At 39.4% G+C, this 22,251-nt stretch overlaps 2 protein-coding genes across 2 annotated transcripts in view; one reads left to right on the top strand and one right to left on the bottom strand.

Annotated features, from left to right (window-relative positions):
- The window catches only part of LOC103399888 (BMP/retinoic acid-inducible neural-specific protein 3-like), a 48,967-nt gene extending 31,357 nt beyond the window's left edge, over positions 1 to 17,610 (top strand). The window contains exons 5-8 of the mRNA XM_008338529.3: positions 3,573 to 3,678; positions 4,048 to 4,284; positions 8,919 to 9,141; positions 15,692 to 17,610. Coding sequence (XP_008336751.1) covers positions 3,573 to 3,678; positions 4,048 to 4,284; positions 8,919 to 9,141; positions 15,692 to 16,808 — 1,683 coding nt within the window. The 3' untranslated portion in view covers positions 16,809 to 17,610. The remainder of the gene's footprint in view (positions 1 to 3,572; positions 3,679 to 4,047; positions 4,285 to 8,918; positions 9,142 to 15,691) is intronic.
- Positions 1 to 22,251, bottom strand: part of LOC103399890 (1-phosphatidylinositol 4,5-bisphosphate phosphodiesterase gamma-1-like) — a 784,699-nt gene that overhangs the window by 412,266 nt on the left and 350,182 nt on the right.

The raw sequence follows: 22,251 nt of genomic DNA, 5'->3' as shown, positions 1-22,251 counted from the left end.
TCAGTTTTCTGCCAAGTGGAACATACACTTATATTACTATGGTCCAAAACCATAGACCACATCAAAGTACCACAGATGTGAAAATAAAAAAATATTGAAAGAAGGTGCCGGAGGGCCAAACATTAGCATTAGCTTTAATCCTACAAAATATATAAAGAAACTTTGACTTTTAGATTGTATCTTCATACTTTTATTTTACTTTTTTAAAATTTATTTAGCATAAGAAAAATATTAACAATGAGCGCTAGCCAGCTATATGCTAACAGAGCAGCTGGATAACAGGCACAAACCGCCAGGGCTAGATATATTACTAAATTTTCATGCCGAAGTTGCAGCTGTCACACGAGGTGTGTTCAGGTACCACCGCAAACTTTAGGATCTGAGGATCATTTTTGTGTTCAGGATTCATGGTCATTTCAAAATTAAATTCTTCTCTTCTCTTCCCTCCAGTTTTCTGAGGTCTCCCTCGTGCCCTATATTGAATTGAATCGAAACCAGTTCATTAGATTGAGGTGAATAATACCAGAATGAAACACTGCCAGACTTAATGCACTTTGCCAAAGTTTTGTTCCCAATTTATTGAAAAAAAAAAAAAAGTTGGCAAATTAGCATTAAAACACAAACCGCCATCTGACTGGAACAATCTGCCAATCAGCCGCTGATCAATTAACTCTGCACATCTGTTAATAATAAAATACAATTTTTTGCCGTCTCTTATAAACACCATATTGCTCTTCTTAATGACGATGGCTTCTCGCCTCAGTGGATCGCAGCTTCTCATACTTTATTTTTTTGTATTGATAAAATCCAACTGTTGGGGATTGCATTCATAAAATATATAGGTGTTGGTAGATTTAGATCTACATTCTTCAAGTATCTGTATTGCTGAAATGTGGAGTTTGATTGGTTCATTCATGTTATGCACACATTCACAATTTATAGCAGAGGAAGGACCTTTAATTTGCTGATAACCAACTTGTTTGCGAATTGACATAAAAAAGAAAAAGCACCCCCTAATGACTTACTCTGTACTAGCCGCATTCACCAACTTTTCTCTAATGTGGGTTTGTTCTGAGAAAAAGAAAAACCATGGTTGGTTAAAGATTCCTCCGTAATGGTTTTACAGCCTCATGTTCCCCGTGCCGGCCCACTTAGACCCTTGAGCACAGAACCACTGAAGCCTGTGTTTGCCCCATGTAGCAAATTAATTGCATCCTTGAGGCTAACGGCTCGTTTGACGACATTTTTCTGTCCAAAACGCACACAATGCCTGACCAAGGCCTCGGCGGCTTTAAGATGATTGTGTTTACCTGCAAGCCTGTTTAACCATATCTGGGCCACTCTGCCCTGAAGGTCATTAATCAGGAATAATCACTTTTAACTATTTTATTATGAAGAATGGCACAAATATAGGAAAAATGTTTTTTACAGACCAATTTTTGGTCTGTAACCTAAATATAAATAACTGTTGGAAACACAAATTCAACACATGCTGTCCTGCGACTCACACATATTTAGAGTACAATAATAATTAGATCTCCAAACGTGGCGACTGATGGTGAAGCTCTTGATCGCGGAATCTGTGCCCAGTGCCATTCATGAATCATACTCGTCACATCCATCCGTCATGAGCAACTGCTAATTATGCCCACAAAGCTGTTCTGTGACAGACTGTCTGACTCACAAAAACATGTGCAATTCCAAATGTGGCACGCGGAAAAATGAAGGAGGGCGTATCCTCTGTGGGCAGTTTGGTAAATGACCCCCTATCTCAGTCACTCTGACAACTTCTGCCAATTTGTTTGGTGCCTCACTTCACGTCAGTGAACCATTTCCTACATTTGTACAAGGGTTCTCTCCTGAGAGCAGAGAAACTCCCACTAACCCAATATATCTTCTCCACGCGCTGTGATACTGCAACGCTCAGTTGCCGACTTTGAGTGTCAATTATTTTCTCGTGGAAACTGAAGCCCTCGTTCACATCACCTTCCCTCTGGGAGCTTTTGTAGTGGAACCGTCTCTGCACTGCATCTCCATCAACAAATTGCCCTGGAGCCACAAAAAAAAAAAAAAAACCCTGCTGGAAGAGTTGGAGGATAATGGTGGATTGATTGGTTCTCATTGAAGAAATCCTACCAATCAAAACACGTCCCCCACTGGCCGTTGTGTTTTTGTGTGTTCACCCTAGGTGAGGTGAATATAAATACTCCTATTTTGTTTGGACTGGACTGTTGTGTGTGTGTAGGAGGACCCTCCTTGTCCCCTGTCCTTCTTTGGTTTTTTTCCTGTCCAGGCTGAGATCTGAGCCGGTCCCTGCAGGGTGCAACTCGCCTGGAGGCTGCAGTGCTTTTGTCTTTGTCTTTTGTCAAGACGACTAGTTTTAGGAATACTTCGTCTTGTAGTTTTGGGTCAACAAAAGTCAACAGTTTTACAAACCCTCATTCTTTCCAAAATGTCTATTAATTTGAAATCATGTTTTTTTTTTTTCATTAAAATTAAACATTCCAAAGGCAGAAACTCCTGCTCAATGTGTGGCATTTTAAACATTAGGGCAATACTGCAATACAAGAAAAAAATACCTATATATATATATATATATACATATATATATATATATATACATATATATATATATATAGGAGCTGAAGTTCCTGTATATAACTATAACTTAACTGAATGCTCAGACTCAGGAATATTAAGTTCTCTGTAAGGAGTTTGGAAAAAATATATATTTTTGGAACAATCCTACTGTACCCTGAGCTGAGGTTCATACGTTTACATGTCTTTTTTTCCTAAGTAAAAAATAAATAAACCGAATCCACAAGGAAAAACTTTGTAGCTCTGTAGTCTGCAAATACTCACAGTCTACACAGTCTGTGTGTCCATGAGTTATATTGTCCAACAGTCCCTCTTGTTTATATTCAATCTGCACATTCAAAATAAACAAAAGTATTTTAATTACATTAAAATTAATTACATTAATTACATTTTCATACTCATATAAGCTCCGCTGTAGCATTTTAGTTTAGTCAATTCTCTTATGCCATTCAGCTCATTCTGCCTCTAAACTATTTTCACAGCTTATGTAGAATGTTTGTTATTGCGCAGGTCCTCAGGTGTGTGTGTGTGTGTATCAGGTGTGCGTCACTAATTGAATAGGACGTGCGTTCAGTGGCATCACGATGGATTTCTACATGTATCTGTGTGTCCACCAGCGCTGTAATGGATAAACACATTTCTTTTGACATACAACACCCACAACTTACTCATTAAGCTGTTCCTCCAGGGATCCTTATCAACAACTCAATTTTCAGAACCTCCAGCTCGCAGTCATTATCCTAAATGTGATTTGCACAACACAGAAGTCTAAACAACCCCTAATATGTTTTGTTTCTTATGAGATCACACTGCAAACAGGAAGAGTGCCGTTAATCTCATCCTGCCTGACATTCACTCTTTTTTCCCCTCTCTCCTGTTTTCATTTATTTCTTTCTCTGTGTGTTTAACAGTATTATTGGCTTTCCGTACACGCCATGGATTATTGTTATGTGGCTCTGTTTTTCTCCCTTAAGGTGACCGAAACAAGGACGGGTCCTCTCGGATGCAGTAACTATGACAACCTCGACTCTGTCAGCTCCGTTTTGGTTCAGAGCCCTGAAAACAAGATTCATTTGCAAGGTTGGCCATCCATAATTGAACTCCCCCAATTTCTGATGGAATTGTCACAGTGTCTGTTCTCTGGCAAGCATATAACTGCAACACCGGAGTGTCAGAATGAATTTAGTTTCAATCACTCTTCTGCTTTTTTTTCTCCTTTTTTTGCCTAGCATGCTTCTAGAGTAGATCAGTGAGTGTAATGATTTTTAACAACAGCAACAGAACTGTGTGTAAAAATAAAATGCAAAAAAAACCTAGTATATTGCATGTGACGCCAACCATATGTGAAGTGTGACAAAAGAATAAAAAAAAGAATAGCGCTGAAGCTGGAGTAACAGCTTCCTGTTTATACACTCATGTGGTGATGCCATGTTTCTGTCCTTGCCTCAGGCCTGCAGGCCGTGCTGCCAGAGTATCTGAGGGCCAGGTTCGTGCAGGCAGCTCTCAGCTACATCGGCTGTAATGAAGAGGGTCAGTTTGTGTGTCACAACAATGATTGCTGGTGCCAGTGCGCCACCGACTTCCCGCAGTGTAATTGCCCTGAGGTGGATCTGAAAGCTATGGAGACCAGTTTACTGCAAATCAGAGATTCCTGGAACGTCGCCAACAAAGACTTTGAAGAGTCAGGTCGGTGTTTGTTTCTTCTATTCAATGGCTGTGAATGGCTGACTGACAGCATTTGAAAAAAAAGCTGCCACAAAGAAAATCAGGGACAGAAAGGCAATGAAAAGAAACCAAAATTACCCCCTGATTGGCCTAATGGGAAGATATCAGTACACACAGGAGCAATTTCCCAAACAAAATTTAACAAAAACAAGGGAGCAATCATCTCATCCCTTTTTAACTGAAATTGCACAAATTTTCCAAAAAGTTTCTTCAGTAAAAAAACAAGCAGACAGAACTTTTAAACCTTTCACACAGTCTTCACAAATAACAGAGTAAATCTACAGTATTTCTTCACACACTTTAATAAATGTCTGCAAACGCACTCCAGAGAATATTTGTGCATTAAATCCAGCACTGCCATAAAGCAGCCTTGGTATAGATTGGAAGCATTTTCCCCACAGTGTCCTGAAAGCTTCCAGAGATAGTAAACACCAGAGCTGACGTTGTAGAAATGCTTAAACTGAGTCTTAAAGCTCCACATCTGTCACTTCACCGTGACACTTGCCGGAGGAGAGCAGACTTCACTTCTGCAGGCAGCCGCTGTTGTCGAGCCCATCAGTTTAAACCAACCATAAACGTCTGCATTGACTTCATCTAGTCGATCAAAAATGACGATTTATAATCCAACATGTTAGGGGGCACTCAAATGTAACTGTGTGATATAATGCGTGTAATCAATACTCAATCTATACTCCATGTGAGTATCGATTTCTAATACTTGTGTAAGTATCAATATATCAATACTTGTGTGAGTATTGGTATATCAATACCACGGAATCGATACTCAGTATCACTAGTCTGCAGGCTGCAATTTAAAAGTTTCCCTTGGCTGTAGCTCCAAACGTTTAGCAATCATGCTATCGGGTCCACCATTTAAGATGTTGTTGTATTTTTTTAATCACTGACCACAAGCTATTGCTGTACTTCAAAGTAGTTGTACATTTTCAAACTCCACCATTTCGATTAAGCCGTCATTGCGACCAAATCTCTCAGCTTCCTTTGCGGCTCCACCACTGTGCACCTTGCTAAAGGAGACTGTTATTACAACAGCTCCATGTTCCTGCACTACGCTAAGGGCAACTTGATTAGCACACAGCAGGCAATAACTTAAAGCAGCAAGGTGTCCTGATGAAGCACAACTGCAGTGCTGTATTAAATAAAGGCAGTGGTGGATGGAGGAGTTGGAGTGGGGAAAGTGGGACGGGGGGTGCTACTTGTGTGTGTGATTTAATAGAGGGAAAAACTCTTTTACACAGGTAGCAGGGAGATTAGTAATCATGACTCTGATTGTTAAATGAGGTTTTGGCCGACAGACGACAATAAACATGATTGCTTTATTTTGTGTGTATAATGTTTCAATTAGGAAAACCTATTCTGTAGCTGGGTCAGTGTCATTACTCATTTTGGAAGCAGTTACATTTTCATCTTAGCTGCTTTTTCAGTAGCTGTGTTCACACATACAAATCGGCTTCCTTAAACATTGAGAACAATCCTATTGGTCACAGCTGGGTCATGTGTCATATTTAGCTTCAGCAATGTTAATGTGATATAAATGAGTTTCCTAAATGTCTTACTCACTATTATTGACACTGACACCTGATTTCAAACCAGGGCTTACCAAGTAGTTCATGGGTTAGATAAAGACAATTGTTCTTTTAATGGCAAATTTAGCTTCAGACTGACTTGAACAATGAACTGACCATAGAATAATGATGAAATAAAAAACTCAATAACAAAGGGAATGGGTTTTTTGCATGCTAATTGGCAATTTTGTTTTTAAATCGAAACAGCCAGAATATCAGCAACATTTCTATCTAACCAGGTTTAAAGCATTGAAAAGATATTTTTAAAGCTACATTAAAGGCTGATTAAAAATGTGGAATTTATTTTAAAGGAATCCTGACTCTACGAATCTACGGACAATCATAGGGTTAATCACAACTAATTGTTTAGGTCCATTGACAGCACTTGTTTATATTTGTTGTTATTTCAGGTTTTAAAAGCCATTAAACAAGTACTGTGAAAACAAGTACTTTACCTGATGAGTCATCGTGATGTTGTTATTTTTAGGAAAGGTCATTACCGGTGATTGAACAAAAACAAAAGAGAAAGTACCACAGGGGGTAATTAGAGGGTGTTCTGTGTTGTTGTTGTATCAATGATAAAACAAGAACTTCAGGTTTAATGCAAGGACATTGCAACATACATACATTGTTTTTAATTTAAATATTTTTGGGTAATGGATAGTGGCATCTTACATATACTGTATAAGCCTGTAATCATCTGGAAGTTGTTGTTTTTTAATCTCTCATATTGTGATTTTTATTAAAAAGTATTTACATGTCACAGCTACAGTTATATTTTAAGGATTTTGTGTTTAAACTTATTCATACATTTATGCTGCAGTGCAGTCACCAAATATAGAAATTCCTTCAGTCAATTTCAGTATGGTTAAACAAAACCTTAAACCTTCAACGTTAACACAGCCGACTGAACAAAAATCAAAGTTTACTGATACCAGTTAACGTCGCCGGTGCATCTCTACACACTGCTGTTTTATTATGGATTTGCCATAAAGAGCAACAAAAAAAAAAAAAAACTTCATCAGACTTGTTTTGCAGTCTTTAAAAACAAACAAGTGAAAATGCATTTTACTTTAATTATCCCCAGAGTGAATGGACAAACATTGACACAGCCCCGAGCCTCCTCTGTTGAAGGTCTCCCATTGTAAATGAAGATTATGGAAAACCCTCCCAAATACTCTTTAATAGATTTTTAACAAACTTAATAATTTCCCAGGAATATGTAACACAACCAGAATAATCACCTGGGTAGCCACTTGGTGTTAATTGTTTTTTTAATCAGTTACTCTTTATCAGGCTAACATTCCCTAATTGCAAGCGTTGGCGTGGCCGTTTTTTAATCAGGGCTGCACAGGCGTTGATATTTCGTTCAACTAATCTTGATTAGGATGATGATGACATCGTTATTGAATGCACTGGAAAAGTAATCTGCTCACAGCTTATTGTCTATGCAGCGGAGCGCCGCAGCTCTGAGGAAGTGACACATATATTCACTGCGCTTCCTCGCAGACAAAGCTGCAGTTTTCGACCATGGAAACAGCGTTAGGCATCATAAGAAGAAAGACAATGAAAGCTGACACTTTCCGCTCTGTGTGAAACACTCTAGCCCTTGCTGCCTTCAGAGAGTAAATTTTATTTTTGATTTGATTTAATCTGAGAAAGACACACTAATAAGAAGGTTGAGGACTTCAATTTTCTGACCTTAATCATTTGGCTAGTCTGTTATTGTGTGCTGTGAGCAACAGCCAGTGTAGTTGGGCTTTTATTAAAGAAAAAGTTCCTCTCCTGAAACAAACAGACAGCTTGAAGCAATCTCCTCTGCTCAAATGTGACTACTTGTGAAACCAGACCTAAGGAGACAAATGGACACAGCAAGAAAGAGAAAGTCTATCGATACCAAAATACCAAGAAATAACCAAAAAGAAAGTCACAAACTTTCTGTTTAGACAGCGAAACCACAGCCAACATGGTAGTCAGCTTGGTGCAAACAAATCAAAACCACAGCCAACTGCCAATGGTAGTCAGCTTGGTGCAAACAAATCCCCTCACAGCTCAGGAAACCTGGCCTCTTAAACTACAGCTTCATGAAAAGGACCAATCAGAAGCTTCCATCTGAAACCACACCTCTCTTGTCAGCACACACACACCTGCAGCACATCACTCATATTAACAACAGCTGACAGGAATCAACCTGGGGAAAGGTCATTCTAACCAAGATAAAATGTCTTCTTCTTGGCCCCAAATGAATGTGTTTTGCCCATTCACCCCTAGGGGTAACAGACACAAATCCTAAAGGTTTGGATTTAGCAATATATTTATCTGAAGCAGTTAAGTGGAGGAGTGGATTATCTTGGTTTCTTGAAGTTTCACCTCTTCTCTCGTCTCAATACAAACTGTATTTAACAACAAAAGCACTAAGACCAACCTTTTTGAAACTGAGAACTACTTCAAGGACACTTGGTAATATGAAGAGCTACTTGCCTGATACAGACTCCCCGAACAATGAAATAAGACATACAATTGTAGACACTCTTCTAACCATCATCATTTCACCCATTTGAAGATCATATCAAGTGTTACAGATTGATAAAGCAGTTACAGTTGACTAGTTTTATTCTTAGAACATACCCCGCAGGCACCTTAGGTAAATAATCAGTTTATTTACATAAACTAATCAAAATATTGTATATTGACTCTTAAGCAGAATGTAGTACCAAATTGCACTGAACATGGATTTGATGGTGCTTTACTGCCCAAAAGCGGGAACTGCTGCTAAATTTGCATTCTATGAAAAAGGTTAGTGTTATAAAGGACGCAGCTAAATACACACTGGACCATATGGAAACCTTTGCCTCCTAAAACATCTCAACACTTTAACAAAACGTTTATTTACGTTATTCCGCACACTGAAGTGAAAATGTGTTTTTGTTTTTGTGTTTTTTTTTTATGACAGGATTTGAATTAGTTCGTATCAGAACATCATGATGTCATCTTTTTACATTTGTCCCCCAGATGAGTTCCAGAATTTCGTTCGAAAGCTTCCCACTTTCTACGCCCTGAACACGTCGGCCATCCAGTACTTCTGGACCACGGAGCCCACTGTCCACCAACGCTACAAACAGCTAGAGCTAAACACTCAGCAGCTCCTGAGCAAAGCAAAACGCATCATCGGCAAACTCTTCAACCTCAGCAAAAAGTGTCGAACCCAGCCCAAAATTATCACCCTGCGGGAGAGGTACAATTTCTTTGACCTTTTCTGATGACACCATTGTGAAAATGTGTGTGTGTGTGGCATTCCCAAACTATTCATTATGCTAATAATTGCGCAAACAATGTATAAGTACTTTGATATTCCACCGAGGGTCGGGCGAATGAGTAATATGTCAGACTTGATGACTTGGCTCGAGTCCCGGTCTGTGTCTCCTTCACATCCAGGAAATCAAAGTTATCCACCTGTGAAATTAAAGTTTGCAGTGTTTTTAGATGTATATGCTATATTTAGGACTTTTTACCTAACGCCTATACCTTCTAGGCAAGTCAGCTCTTTTTTTTTTTTTCCATGCGAATAGAAGTAATCACTCTCCAGGTTTATGGAATGGAATGTAATTGTACATGTGCAGCTGATACAGCCAGTTTATTTCAGGGACTTAGGTGAGAAATATTTATATTCATATTCATCTATATCTGTACCCCCCCAACACCTGCTCACTCATCACTTTTCCATTCCATTCACCCAGTGAGAAAGTATCATCCCTGCTCAATGAAATGGTACAAAATCATCTTTAGCTGTACAAATTGTGTTGTTAACCTCAATGTCACACTGGTTCCCAGGGTCTGGAGACATTTCTATAGATTTTTCTAAAGTGGAAATGGCCGATTGTGGAGTGGTGGGTTTTGTGCTGTATGTGTTATTAAGCAGGGCTGCTTGGCGATTAAAATAATTAATTTGAGAATAAATCGCTAGTCGGGCCGGCCTAGTGATGCGGGCGGAGGCAGGTGAGATATGGAAGAGGCAATTTTGAGTATTAAAAAAAAAATGAGATGGCTTAAAAAGCTCCTAGGAAATGTGCTCAACTCTGCAACTTGTTTTAGAACTAATTTGCAGCGCAGAACATGCCCATGATGCTAATGCTAATGAGACAGGTGTGTGCAGTCGCACATGATGTGTGGCTACCATACATCAGCAGTGAGCCCGATGACCTCCAGAAGACAGGAAGTGGTGATTTATTTAAATAGAATGGGTGTAACACACTGTTCCAGGGACTGGAGTGTGGTAGAACCGCCGCCTCAGCATCATCGTCCCAGCACCCAGTGTGATGTGTGAATTTAACCTGGAGTCATTCCCGGGGGAGCTGACAAGATGATTGGGGGTGGGGATTCCACAGACCAGACATAGCACGACCACCATGGTTGAAATAACCTTAATTTTTTAAGCCAATTATTTTTTGTGTGTGATGAATATATAGCAATTAACACCTTATTTAGGAGTCCTATTTTCAAGGGCACAAAACGTGAAGCTCGAAGCAAACAGAGATATAAATAGGTGTGGTGTCTGATTTATCATAGAAAAGCAAAGATAGGAACTGTGAATTTATTGTCAGGGATAAGCAAGTGGAGGAGGCAGTGGTCGAGAGACACAGGGAAGATGTGGGAGAGGGAGAGCGAGAGAGATGAATACAATGAGCTGCATTCAAATGTATCAACAGTCCTTAAACAGATGGACAACACTGAAGCTTCAGTACAGTAGGACTGAAAGTCCTAGCTGCTCCATTTGTTTCTTAGAGAAAAAGGTGATGAGGAACAAAGCAGTAAATAACAAACAGTACGTCAAAAAAGTTCTAAAGGGGCATTTTATACCAGAAGCGATAGATGCTTGAAATGCCTGTATCACACCACTTGATCATTTTTGGTCCTTCATTCCTCTTGTCAAGAATGAAGCTAAACACAGCCAATAATGTAGTAATACAAACCGCAGATAGTCTCACAACTTACTAGAGAGCCCCACCCCCTGGCTGACTTTGGCCCATGCCTCTTCTTTATCCCAGTCCCAAGAAAACGTAGCAGTGTGTCGGTGCCCACAAAAAGCGATGATAATTTTATTTCGCAATTGTTCATAAACATCTCTGCTTAACTTTGTGGAGGTGATGCCAGGATAAACTCTCCTCTCTGATCGGATGTCACAAAATGATTTTGCATAATTATTCCGGTCACCTCAGACAATCATTCGCTTATTTCGCATCCGGAGCGCCATCCGCGCCTTCTGTTATTAAATCCATTTACATTGATTGTGTATATCGAGCTATAGGTCAATTTTGTCAACATCGGGTTTGTTGTGAACGCCCAATGAAAAGGTAGAAGTTAGGATTACAAAAGGTGTCCAATTTTTAAAAAATCTACAGTAAAACACCAGACATCTCTCCGGCTTCTCCAACAGCTTTTTCAACGTTTTTTTACTAAATCTTTGGGTTGGGCTGTGTTACTGACCATTAGATCATATTTTTAGACCTATAAAAATAAAAAACAAACATCGATCTTTTTAACCTAACTCAAAAAGAAAGAAGTGAATTTTCAAGAGGATGAAGTCAACTCTGAGACCACGTGGTTGTTCCTCTCACCACAGTACCACTGAGAGAACCAGTCTGGAGTGTGAAGGCCCCATGGGCAGAGATGGCAAAGCCAGATGACTTTCCTGGGAGAGATGTGGGCCGGGAAGGAGCAGAAGCGGATGCAATCAGTTCAAGTAGACCCAGAAGTCAGTCTGTAGGCAAACAGCAGTGACTTGATCTTGATCTGTGCAGCCAGTCGAGGTCCAAAAGCTCTCACTTCAAGTTGACAAAAGAAGGGAAGCAAAAAGCGGGAAGCAATGACCTGTTATTTCTAAAATGGCGCCTCGGAGCAGCTTTAGTACACTGCAGTGTGATGGAAGGTGACAGTAATGGTCATGATGGCGACCGATGTAATCTGCTTCAAGGAGTTTTAGCCAGTTTCCCACAATGCCCTTTGGTTTCTGCGGGGACAAAAGCTGTTGGAATATTAAATATTTCACTCCATATACTCTTCCCTCTCTGAAAAGGAGTACATGTTGTATTATACAAGAGAGTAAATAAACATAACTCGAATAAAAAATTAACATTTAAATGGGAAATATGTGGAGTTTCTTGTCTGTTTAAATGTTAAATATATATTCACTCATATAAACTAAATATATTTTATACATGTATTACATTTAGTGCAAAACCCGGCCCATGGAAACATCTAGAACTGCAGACACAACATCTAATATTTAATGTTTCTCTAAACTTTAACTAAACTGGGCCAAATTTAGTGACTGCAGAGTAATCAGACAGTGTAAGAGTGATAAAAGTCAACACCTAAACTAGATACGCCAGATCCCCAACAGATCCTGCTGTGATCTAACCTGCTGCTCTCCTAAGATCTGAGGAATCTGTCACGGTTCAAAGAATCGTCTCTGAAACCAAACTCCATTCTTTCTGTGTCTTTCTTCTACTTTTCATCGCAATAAAAAACTCTGTTCTTCCGGGAGAACTGCTTTAAATCATGAAATGACCCACTTTTGGGAGTATTTTTGTTATTACATAAAAGAAAGAAGAAACGTCTGTATTCATTTATTAAACATTATAAGTCAACAGAAAAAAAACTCAACATACTATAAACATTTTGTTTTTCGTTATCAAGAATTATTTTGGGTTTGAGCAGCAGAGTAGAAAAAGGTGTCCAAGTGGCAGTGACAGAGCAACACTGATGTTATGGAAATCACCCTGTTAATGGAGAAATGCAGTACTTCAACAGTAGGAACAAAGTGGAGTTTTTTCCCCACGAGTGAAAATTGAATCCCTGAGAAAAAGGGAGAACGTTATTGTTCAGCTGCATTGATTTTTGTGAGATGAGCTGACAGACCGCGAACAGATTGCAGCGTGAACGCCCAGCTTCTCTCTGCTGTGTACTTCACACAGAGTCTCCGTGACAGTTTACGTGTCCTGCTGACACGCAGCGCTTCATGATGGCGGGCGGCTTCCTTTCCCTCGCTGTGCTCAGCCCCCGTCTGGAGATGAGATACCAACAACTGCCTGATGACTTTCGCAGCAACTGTTAACACGTTACATCAACTTTTTTTTACTTTAAACTTGAAGATGTGAGAAAACACCATTCGCTACACTTGGCTTCAGAGCTGAGAATTTAAATGAAGAAAATCTGCCCTAGATTTAGACATAAGAAAAAAAAATCACATCCATGTTGAAGAGTGTAGGCACAGCGTCCTTCAAAGTTCTTGAATCCTCATCTAATATTTATCTAATATATTTGAATATATAATAAATATATACTAACATATAATAAGTATGTTATAGCATTAATTTGTATATTTATTTTATATATTTTATCTGTCCAGTCAGAATATAAAAAAAGATGTATATAGGCAATATAAGTATACATATATTATAAGTAATATAGTTAGTAATACATAAAAGGTCAGCAGCCTATAATGACAATAATATTAATTACATAATAATGTGGTCTAATTTTATTTGTGTCATCCCTTCACCACTGGGTTAAGCTAATCAACATATTGGTGTTATCATTTGCTGCTAGACCCTTAGCATCTCTCTCTCTCTCTCTCTCTCTTCCTCTTTTTTTCCTTTATTTTACCACCAATTGAGAACAGTGTGTTTTCTACCTGAGACTTTTAAGGTCCACCAGCGATTCAGCCAGATATTAGCAGAGCATGTAAAGTTATGGAGCGAGGCTGCTGAGGTTCAGAGGGTGAGATGAAGTTGCCGACACTCTGCTGACTCAGGAGCTGCAGACTTCCAAGCCCACCTCCCACCCCACAGCCCCCGCCCCTCGGCATCAACGTCAGCACAAAAACCCAAATGCCAGCAGTCTCAATGGATGTGTTCCCATGGCCAAGTGGCTTCAAACAAGGTTTACATCATCAGATGTGTGAGATCTGTTTTTTACAGTAATTAAAGAAATGTCGCTTTGAATCCTGGCCCAGGCTAAGCCAGCAATAAATACTTGGTGACTTAGGAACGTGTCCCGTTCTCCCGTGTGCCTGATGCTAATTTGGTGTCCACTTTGTGTTGGTTCCCAGGCTTTACTGCCGTGCCCTATATTGTAGGTAGCACTACTGTAAAGGGATCGCATGTCGATACAATCACAGCTGTTTCTCCAAAACTGATTTACTAAATATTGTTTTCTATAAATCTGATTATCTAATTAAAAATAAGTGTAATTTTCCTATTGGATTTTTACAAAAATATTCAAATTTAAATGTTTCACACCCCACATTTTGGGAACAGCAGTATTGGTTGTTTTTAAAACTATCTGCAGTTCTGAGATTATATATATATATATATACAGTATATATATATATATATCCCGATTGTGCAAAGCCTTGCATTTAAAATTCATCAATGCATCAGACCATATGAAAGATATGGAAGAATGTGTGCAACAAAGGCTGCAAAGAAAGTTGCAATGTTTTGGGCTTTACACTTTTTTCCTTTCTTCTTGTGTAAAAACTGTAGACGAGCCTCCAGAGGAGTTTGGTGCAGCACGCTCTTATTTTGAAAGGCTGATAAAAACATCAGAAATTTGGCTCTCAACCTATTTTGAAAAGCCTTGGAGAGGAGTAGAAACTTGGCTTTCAGTTTTAATAATGTTGGTCTAATTTTCGTCAGTACATTTGAGAAATGTTTTTTTTTTTCATACACGTCAGGCTTTTGTTTAGTCAAACAACTATTTGCCTGACTATTTTTTCTACCCTTCATTGTTTTGTCTTACATTAATTTAGCACAGGCCCACAGCCATAACACCAAAACTTCAGTTTCTGCCAAAAACTAGAAATTGATTTTAGAAATGTGACAGATATGAAAGAAAGAAGAAAACAATGAAAGACTGATTAAAGAACTTATATTCCTGTCAGGAGATCCATTTGCCGATGATTCAACGAGAAAGAATGTCAGGAATATTGATCTGCTTTGGCGTTGGTGTTGAAAAATAATAATAATACAAAAGCGATTGGTGATTTTGTTTATACATTCAAATGACATAGTGACTGCATGAAAAGTTGTACTGTCAAAAACAAAGGCAAATTTACTGCATCAAACAATTTTCTATTTATGTTGGATTTTGAAGAAATCTCCTGGATAAGAAACAAAAATTCAACAAAAAGAATTAAACAAAGAAATATAAATATTGTGCACAAATCTGTCTTCCTCACCAGTTATACTTAGTTTCTAACCGTTATTTTCAGCTCATATATCCTCAAGTTTCTGAACTTTTTGTCCGTGCTAACGAAGACCAAACGGACTGAGCTTCCGATCCGTTCTCCTGTGAAACTCTGTGACCCATTTATCATCATCGCTCTTTGTGCATAGAGCATTCTGTGAATGAACCCCACTTATCATTTCACTTTGCAGTGCTGTGTACTTTGTGACACAATGGCCAATCGTTCTTGCAAAAAAAAAAAAAAAAATGACAACAGACAATGGGATTATTTTCACCGTCCCCTGAGTTCAGGACTGTAGTCGGAATGATACATGATACAATGATACTTTGAATGACATAACACCATTGTTGCATTTTTTAAATATTATTTTTATGTGGTTTTTACTGATATTCCTAGAACCAATCTGAACTACCTGTTGACCCTTGAAAATTTGATCTCAGTGTCTGTCAAATCTGTGCATTTGTTGTTAAAGAAAAGTGACTTCTAAAGTAAAATTTTCTATCACATTTGTATTTCCCTCCTGTCTCTGTTGCAGACCTTTCAGCTACTGGCTGAACTACATCCTATCCATCATGTACTGCAGTGAGAACAACCATGTTGGCTCCTACCTTGAGGAGACACGCAGTTGCTCCTGTCCTTACGAGCACCCACCCTGCCAGGGAGTCATCCCCTGCACTGTGGGTGAGGGCACCTCCTGCGCATCCTGCTCCTATGAAAACCGCTCCCGCTGCGCCACCTGCAACCAGGGATACATGCTGAGTCAGGGCGTGTGTCGCAATGAGGTGCCGGACTCCACTGACCACTACATTGGCTTCGAAACAGATCTGCAGGACTTAGAGCTGCGCTACCTTCTGCAAAAACGCGACAACCGCATCAGCATCCACGGGATCTTTGTCAGCAACGATGTGAGACTGAACAACTGGTTCGACCCGTCATGGAGGAAAAGGATGCTGCTGACACTGAAAAGTAACAAGTACAAATCGAACCATGTTCACATGCTCCTGGGGATGTCTCTACAGATCTGCCTTACCAAGAACACCACTCTTGACCCATTGCTGTCTGTCTACATCAATCCATTTGGGGGGAGCCACTCAGAGAGCTGGATCATGCCCATTGATCAGAACAACTACCCAGACTGGGAGAGGACTAAATTAGACCTTCCCTACGACTGCTATAACTGGACTTTGACTCTGGGAAACAAGTGGAAAACGTTTTTTGAGACAGTCCACTTCTATTTGCGGAGCAGGATCAGGGGAACGTCAACCAACGGGACAGGAACTGTATATTATGAACCCTTGGAGTACCTGGAACCAGGGAAGAATCTAGGCTATATGAAGATCAATACCATCCAAGTGTATGGCTATAGTATGCACTTTGACCCTGAAGCGATCCAGGACTTGATTTTGCAACTGGACTACCCGTACACTCAGGGATCGCAGGACTCGGCCTTACTGCAACTGCTGGAGATTAGGGATCGGGTCAACAGGCTCTCTCCACCGGGATCCCAGCCTCTGGACCTTTTCTCCTGTCTGCTTCGGCACCGACTCAAACTGTCCACCACTGATGTTGCCAGGATACAGGCAGCACTGCAGACTTTTGCTGCCAAGCAGCCCAACACCATGGAATACGAAACCACCAAATTATGTAGCTAAGGTGGGCAGTGGTCCAGGTGCACAGATGGCAGATCTCTCATCACACAGGCCGGATCCGTGCTTAGAGAAAATCTGAAGCAGAACAAGGGACATCTAGGGGACATTTTTTTTTGTCGTTGTCATGAATCCCCAGTGTGAAAATCGAGATTCTTACGTCAGACTTTACGTCAGTTTTTTGGTATAAATTTGTACCACATTGTAGAATTAAACTTGCATTGTAGGTTTTCTCGTCCTGCCTGTCCTTTGAAAAAAAAGAAATACAGTTTTTTGACAGATGCCAATAATAATTTGAAGTTCTGCTGTCAATCAATTTGTTGCCAGTGTGCTGACGTTTGTATAATATTGCACAAGTCTGAATCACTCACAAACAAAAGCTTTTGCAGAAGCGTTATGTACACGAGCAATGTCGTCATCTCACCCACAGAACCATCTCAACACCAGCGTGTTTCTTTTCTCTTAATGTTTCCTCACCCTTATTTCCAGAGTGCAAAATCAAATTTTTTAGTTTATCGTCCATTTGTTTCCGTTCCGTGGGTAAACCATTGGTCATGACGGACACACAGAATGGTCATCATCATCAACGTCACTGCTTTTTGTACAATTTTGTAAAAACCACCAACAACAAAGTGAACAATATGCCGTCAGATTCCTCACCTGTTGAGAAAAAAAAAGACACTGTTATCATAACACAACGTTACATGTGCTTTTATTTTTATAATGGCAGTGTTTGTGAAACAAGAGTTATAAGAATACTGTCTATAAAATGTAAAAAACACTTTGTTAATACACTAAATAAAATACATTTTTATGTGTCGTCTATAGACGCTGTGTCTGGGTTTGGCTAATGTTGATGTAAGCAATTTAAATATCTACGATTAATAAAACAGTCGCTGTTCCCTTTAACAGATGGAGAAGTATCAGTAGAAGAGTCACCTGTGTATTGCACTTTGCACCTCGGACAATGTATACATGTGCAGTTCGAGTGACAGATGGGTCCAGAATAGGGAGTAATACTGTCGCACAGTGTAGAGATTACTGATTTCATAAAAGTTTTTTGGGTTTCTTTGCATTTTCAGTGTGATTTGATTGGTTGAATCGGCTGTTGTGACTTTGAACATATGCACATTTCAGTTTGGAAACATCCGGCTGAGTTTGACTTTTTTACTTTCTCTGTGGTGTGGAAGCGCAGCACTTCCCTTCAAGTGCAAAAGCTGTTGCTAATGAAAGTAAATTAAGTGGAAATTGTGTTAACGCCTACCAAAAATAACAGCCCATGGAGACACTTTTTCAGGAGACAGATTGCTGAAGGACACATGGAATGTTTTTTTTACAAATCAAGCCAGAATGTTTAAAGCATAAACACACAGGCTTTCTCTATAATGTTGGAATATGTTAACAGAAAGGGTTTTTCCTCCTTCTTTGTAAAGGACAATTTCAAGAAATCTTTTTTTTATGAAGCAGAAGTGAAGAGAGTTGGATAGCAGCAGTTAAGTGAAATGCACTTGCTGAATCTCATCAGGAGCTGCTCCATGAAGCTCTAAATGACTTTATCATATTTTTAGAAAGTACTTGACATAAAAAAATATATATGTATATATTTGAGTGGCATGCTGCAGTTACATCCTTGGAATCAGGCTAGGGGATAGAATTAGTCTTATATACAGTATGTATATGAATGACTATAATACTACATATATTCATATATAAAAGTGTTTTTTTACCTCTGTACTTTGAGTTTAAATGACAGGTATTTGTTCTGAGAACGAAATGGTTCCATGCCCACTTTTTTGACGTGATGTCATGTCAGGCATGAGTGTCTGTCCATGTGCGAGCGTGTGATTACAGGCCTGTAAAATTTGATTGATGCTGCCATACACACACTGACGCAAATGGTATAATGCCCCAACGTAGCAGGCGAACGATTCAGCCCGGCCCCTCTGAATTCCTTTCGGATTAGTGCTAATGGATGGTTGTCTGAGGCTGGGGGGAGAGACGCAGCATCAAAGCCTGTTATCTCAGGTGGATTTTCCCGCTGCTGTAATTTGCTGGGCTTTATGTCTCACCCTGAGCCGTGAAATAAAAGCTTCACACTTCCAGTCCCCCAAGTGGTTTGTGCTGCACTGACAGTCGACGCTCCGCAGGACGCACAGCTATTCTCTCTTCCCCTTCCTCTGATGTTTCACCATTGTGCATGATGAAAGCGGTATATGTTAAAATGGAGATTCAAAGGCTCAGAAGTTCTGCTCGGAAGCTGCTCAGTGAACTCCCCATCGCGTAATCCCACAGACGCGATGCTATCTGCCGAGGATGCTGGGAAATAAGTATCATAAAAGAGGAAATTTGGGTTAGAGTTACAGTTCAATGATGCTGATTACTTGTGTTATTACAGAAGTAAATAATATAAAATAAAAAATTCCAGCACACTGCCATATCACAGTGTGGTCTGCAGCTGCCACACACTCACTGCACACCACATTTTCCAGGGGTTAAAATGTCAGTCACACATCTGAGCAGAATCCCAGCCTTCTTATAATCCTGTAACTCTGCAGCAGCAGCAGTGAATGTACTCCTTTCATTTCGCCACAGAACGCTGCCTGAGTCGTGGCGTGTGTCTGGTGTTTTGATTCGGCCATTATTGTTTCCTTCTGCCTCCTGATTGAAATAGAATCCTAAGTAGCATCTGTGTCACACTCTAAACACTGTGACTTTTTTTTCTCCGCCAGAACAAAATACAATTTACTGCAATTACTTTTTCCATTTCCACCGACAGAAGACGTCGTCCATGGGGTTACACAATGAACTACATGAATTTAATTTAACTTTTCTTTATCGACGCTAACGGTGTATGGAAAGAAAGGAGATAAAAACAAACTCCTTCTTAATAAGATCAGAAGCACAGAGGCATTAATTACACGCTCAAATGTTCATCCATAAAGGTTTTTTTTTTTTTTTTTTCAGCTCAGACAATGAAAAGTACTGTGCTGTACTGTGCTCGTTGCCATTAGAAACCTTGGTTTTTATGAAGACTAGCTGGGGAGAGGATCGGGGGGGCAGTTTCGGAAATTCAAACCACCACCAAGCTTCTTCTAGGAGTTTCCTTTGTGGTTAAAAAATTGGATAAAATGTAAGTGTGTTTGTGTTTCACTTAGAATGCTGTGGAGACATAATAAATATCCTGCTAAATATTACTCCACAGAGTCAGATAAAAAAAAAACACCTGTTCTTTACCTTGAATAAATATTATATTATATCATATTATATTATTATATACATATTCCATATTGTAATGGTTAGCATGACTGTCTTGGAAGCAGAGAGTCCTGGGTTACATTACCACAGAACCACATGCTTGATTGTTAATCCTCTTCTGTTGCTTTGGATTAAAGCATATGCTAAATGCAGTAATGGACATTTACAAAATATATACAAATACAATATTTTAAATGTTGTAACACTGACAAAGGATATTTGATCATCATGCTTCAACATTTTGAAAGATACTAAGATCCCATCAAAATTTCATGCAGGACATTTATGTATACCACATAAATCAAATATGATGCCGGGCTACAGCCACGGGGCATGAAATGTTAAAATATGATTTTTTAGAAAGCTGTGAAATCAAACGTCTTGCTCCATGGGTTTATGTCTTTACAGAGAAGTGAAGAAATGGATAAGAAAGTCTGAAATTGAAGGTGTGATGTGAATTGTGAAAGGAAAAAGTTTCAAAAACATTTTGAAAGTGACATTATTTTTCAACAAATGCAGCTCAGAAAGTTAAAAAAAAAAAATCTAAATTAAAATTCTAACACCTTGTGTTGTTGTGACCCATTCAGGTCCAAGAATCCTCGATCACAACAGATGGACCCTGGTGACTGTGTCAGTGTGAGGTTTAATAAGTCTTTAACTAAAGGGAAATTACATTTACTAAACTTTAGCATCGATACAGTGGTCAGTCCAGGACATCGGCCACTCGTCAACAAATCCAGCATCAATGGTTTGGCTGCACTCCACTGGAGCGAGCAGTGGGGGAGGGGGGACAGGAAGTCATTCTGGTTGAGATCAAGTGAGTGTTGAACGGAGGAGCTGAAGAACAAATGAGCTGCAGATGATGAGAAGAAATAAGAAGTTTTTTTCAGAGCCACAGACAGAGACAGGATGTCAGAAAATTGAACACAGATCTAGAGGAAAATCCAACTAATGCTGAGGTCAGACTACACACAAAGACCAACAATATTTCACTCTGGTGTTTGGGTCTGACCCACGTGGACTCCGACAATCTGTCAGACCGTAAGAATCAATACTTGAATTATTTCTCAATCATCATTCAAGGTGACTTCTGGGAAGTTTATGACCTTCTGATCAACAGCCTGAGATTTTTCAACTTTTTTATGACAGCGTGAGAAGAGACAGCTTTTCAGACACTACTATTCATGTTTTTGACATTAACTAGCTTCGGCAGATGACCCATCACTTTTTTTTCTTTTTTTCCTCTCATCTCGATTGTGACAACTTATTATCATATTAGCGCTATGTAATGCTAATTGCAAGGGCAAAGGTAGCAATAACATGAGTCTCTCATATTCAACATCTCTTCATTATGTTGTTCATGGCAATCGAGTTTAATGTTCTTGTCTGGTTACTGCCAGACAAGAACGCTGATAGAACAGTGACCTTAAAGCCACCGTCATAGGAGAGGAAATTATAATAAAACATATTTTATTATTATTATTTTTACCCTCATGCCTTGTACATGTTGGCCTGATACGATTAGTTCTTCGATTAAAGCTTTTATCCTGGAACAGCTAAATTTGTGGCTGTTTTTTCCATCACATCATCAGGAATCACTACTTCAGTTTGTACTTTAACAGAGGCATATATAGTAAGACAGTCCAGCTTTTCACTCGGGGTCAGTGATGGGGTCGAAGCCCATTCTAGAGAACTTGAGAGATTGGTTAAAAAACATCAGCCATGACACAGACAGAAAACAATTATCAACACCTAGATGTTAGAGTCCAGAGTGTGGGTCTAACGAACACAGTGCCGTGTCTGTCTGTGTGTCTTTCAAATGTGTGAAACAGTGGGAGCATCAAGAGGGAACAAAAAAACACCCACGGAAAATTCTCCAGACACACTTTGCTGTGGGACGAAATAACTGGCTGTTAGACCACAGTGTTAACTACAATGGCTGGGCATGAAATAAATGTGCAAATTCGAAATATTTAATGGGATTATGTAATAATAGCTCCGTCTGACACTGCTGTAATTAAAGGAGACTCTCAACGGGAAAGAAACTGATCAATAATTCATGGCTTTTTTTTATCGTATTCTTAATCGAGTGATCTGAGACAGAGCCACAGTGGACTGAATTATCTCCTATGGAAGTGTAGCTTTAACTTTTAATGAGTCATTTGTGTATGAGCTCCTGTACTGCTGTTTAAGG

This window comes from Cynoglossus semilaevis, chromosome 2 (genome assembly GCF_000523025.1).
Source record: "Cynoglossus semilaevis isolate Cse_v1.0 chromosome 2, Cse_v1.0, whole genome shotgun sequence".
Classification (NCBI taxonomy): domain Eukaryota; kingdom Metazoa; phylum Chordata; class Actinopteri; order Pleuronectiformes; family Cynoglossidae; genus Cynoglossus; species Cynoglossus semilaevis.
Note: the sequence above shows the minus strand (reverse complement) of the source record. Positions and strands in the feature narration are given on the sequence as shown.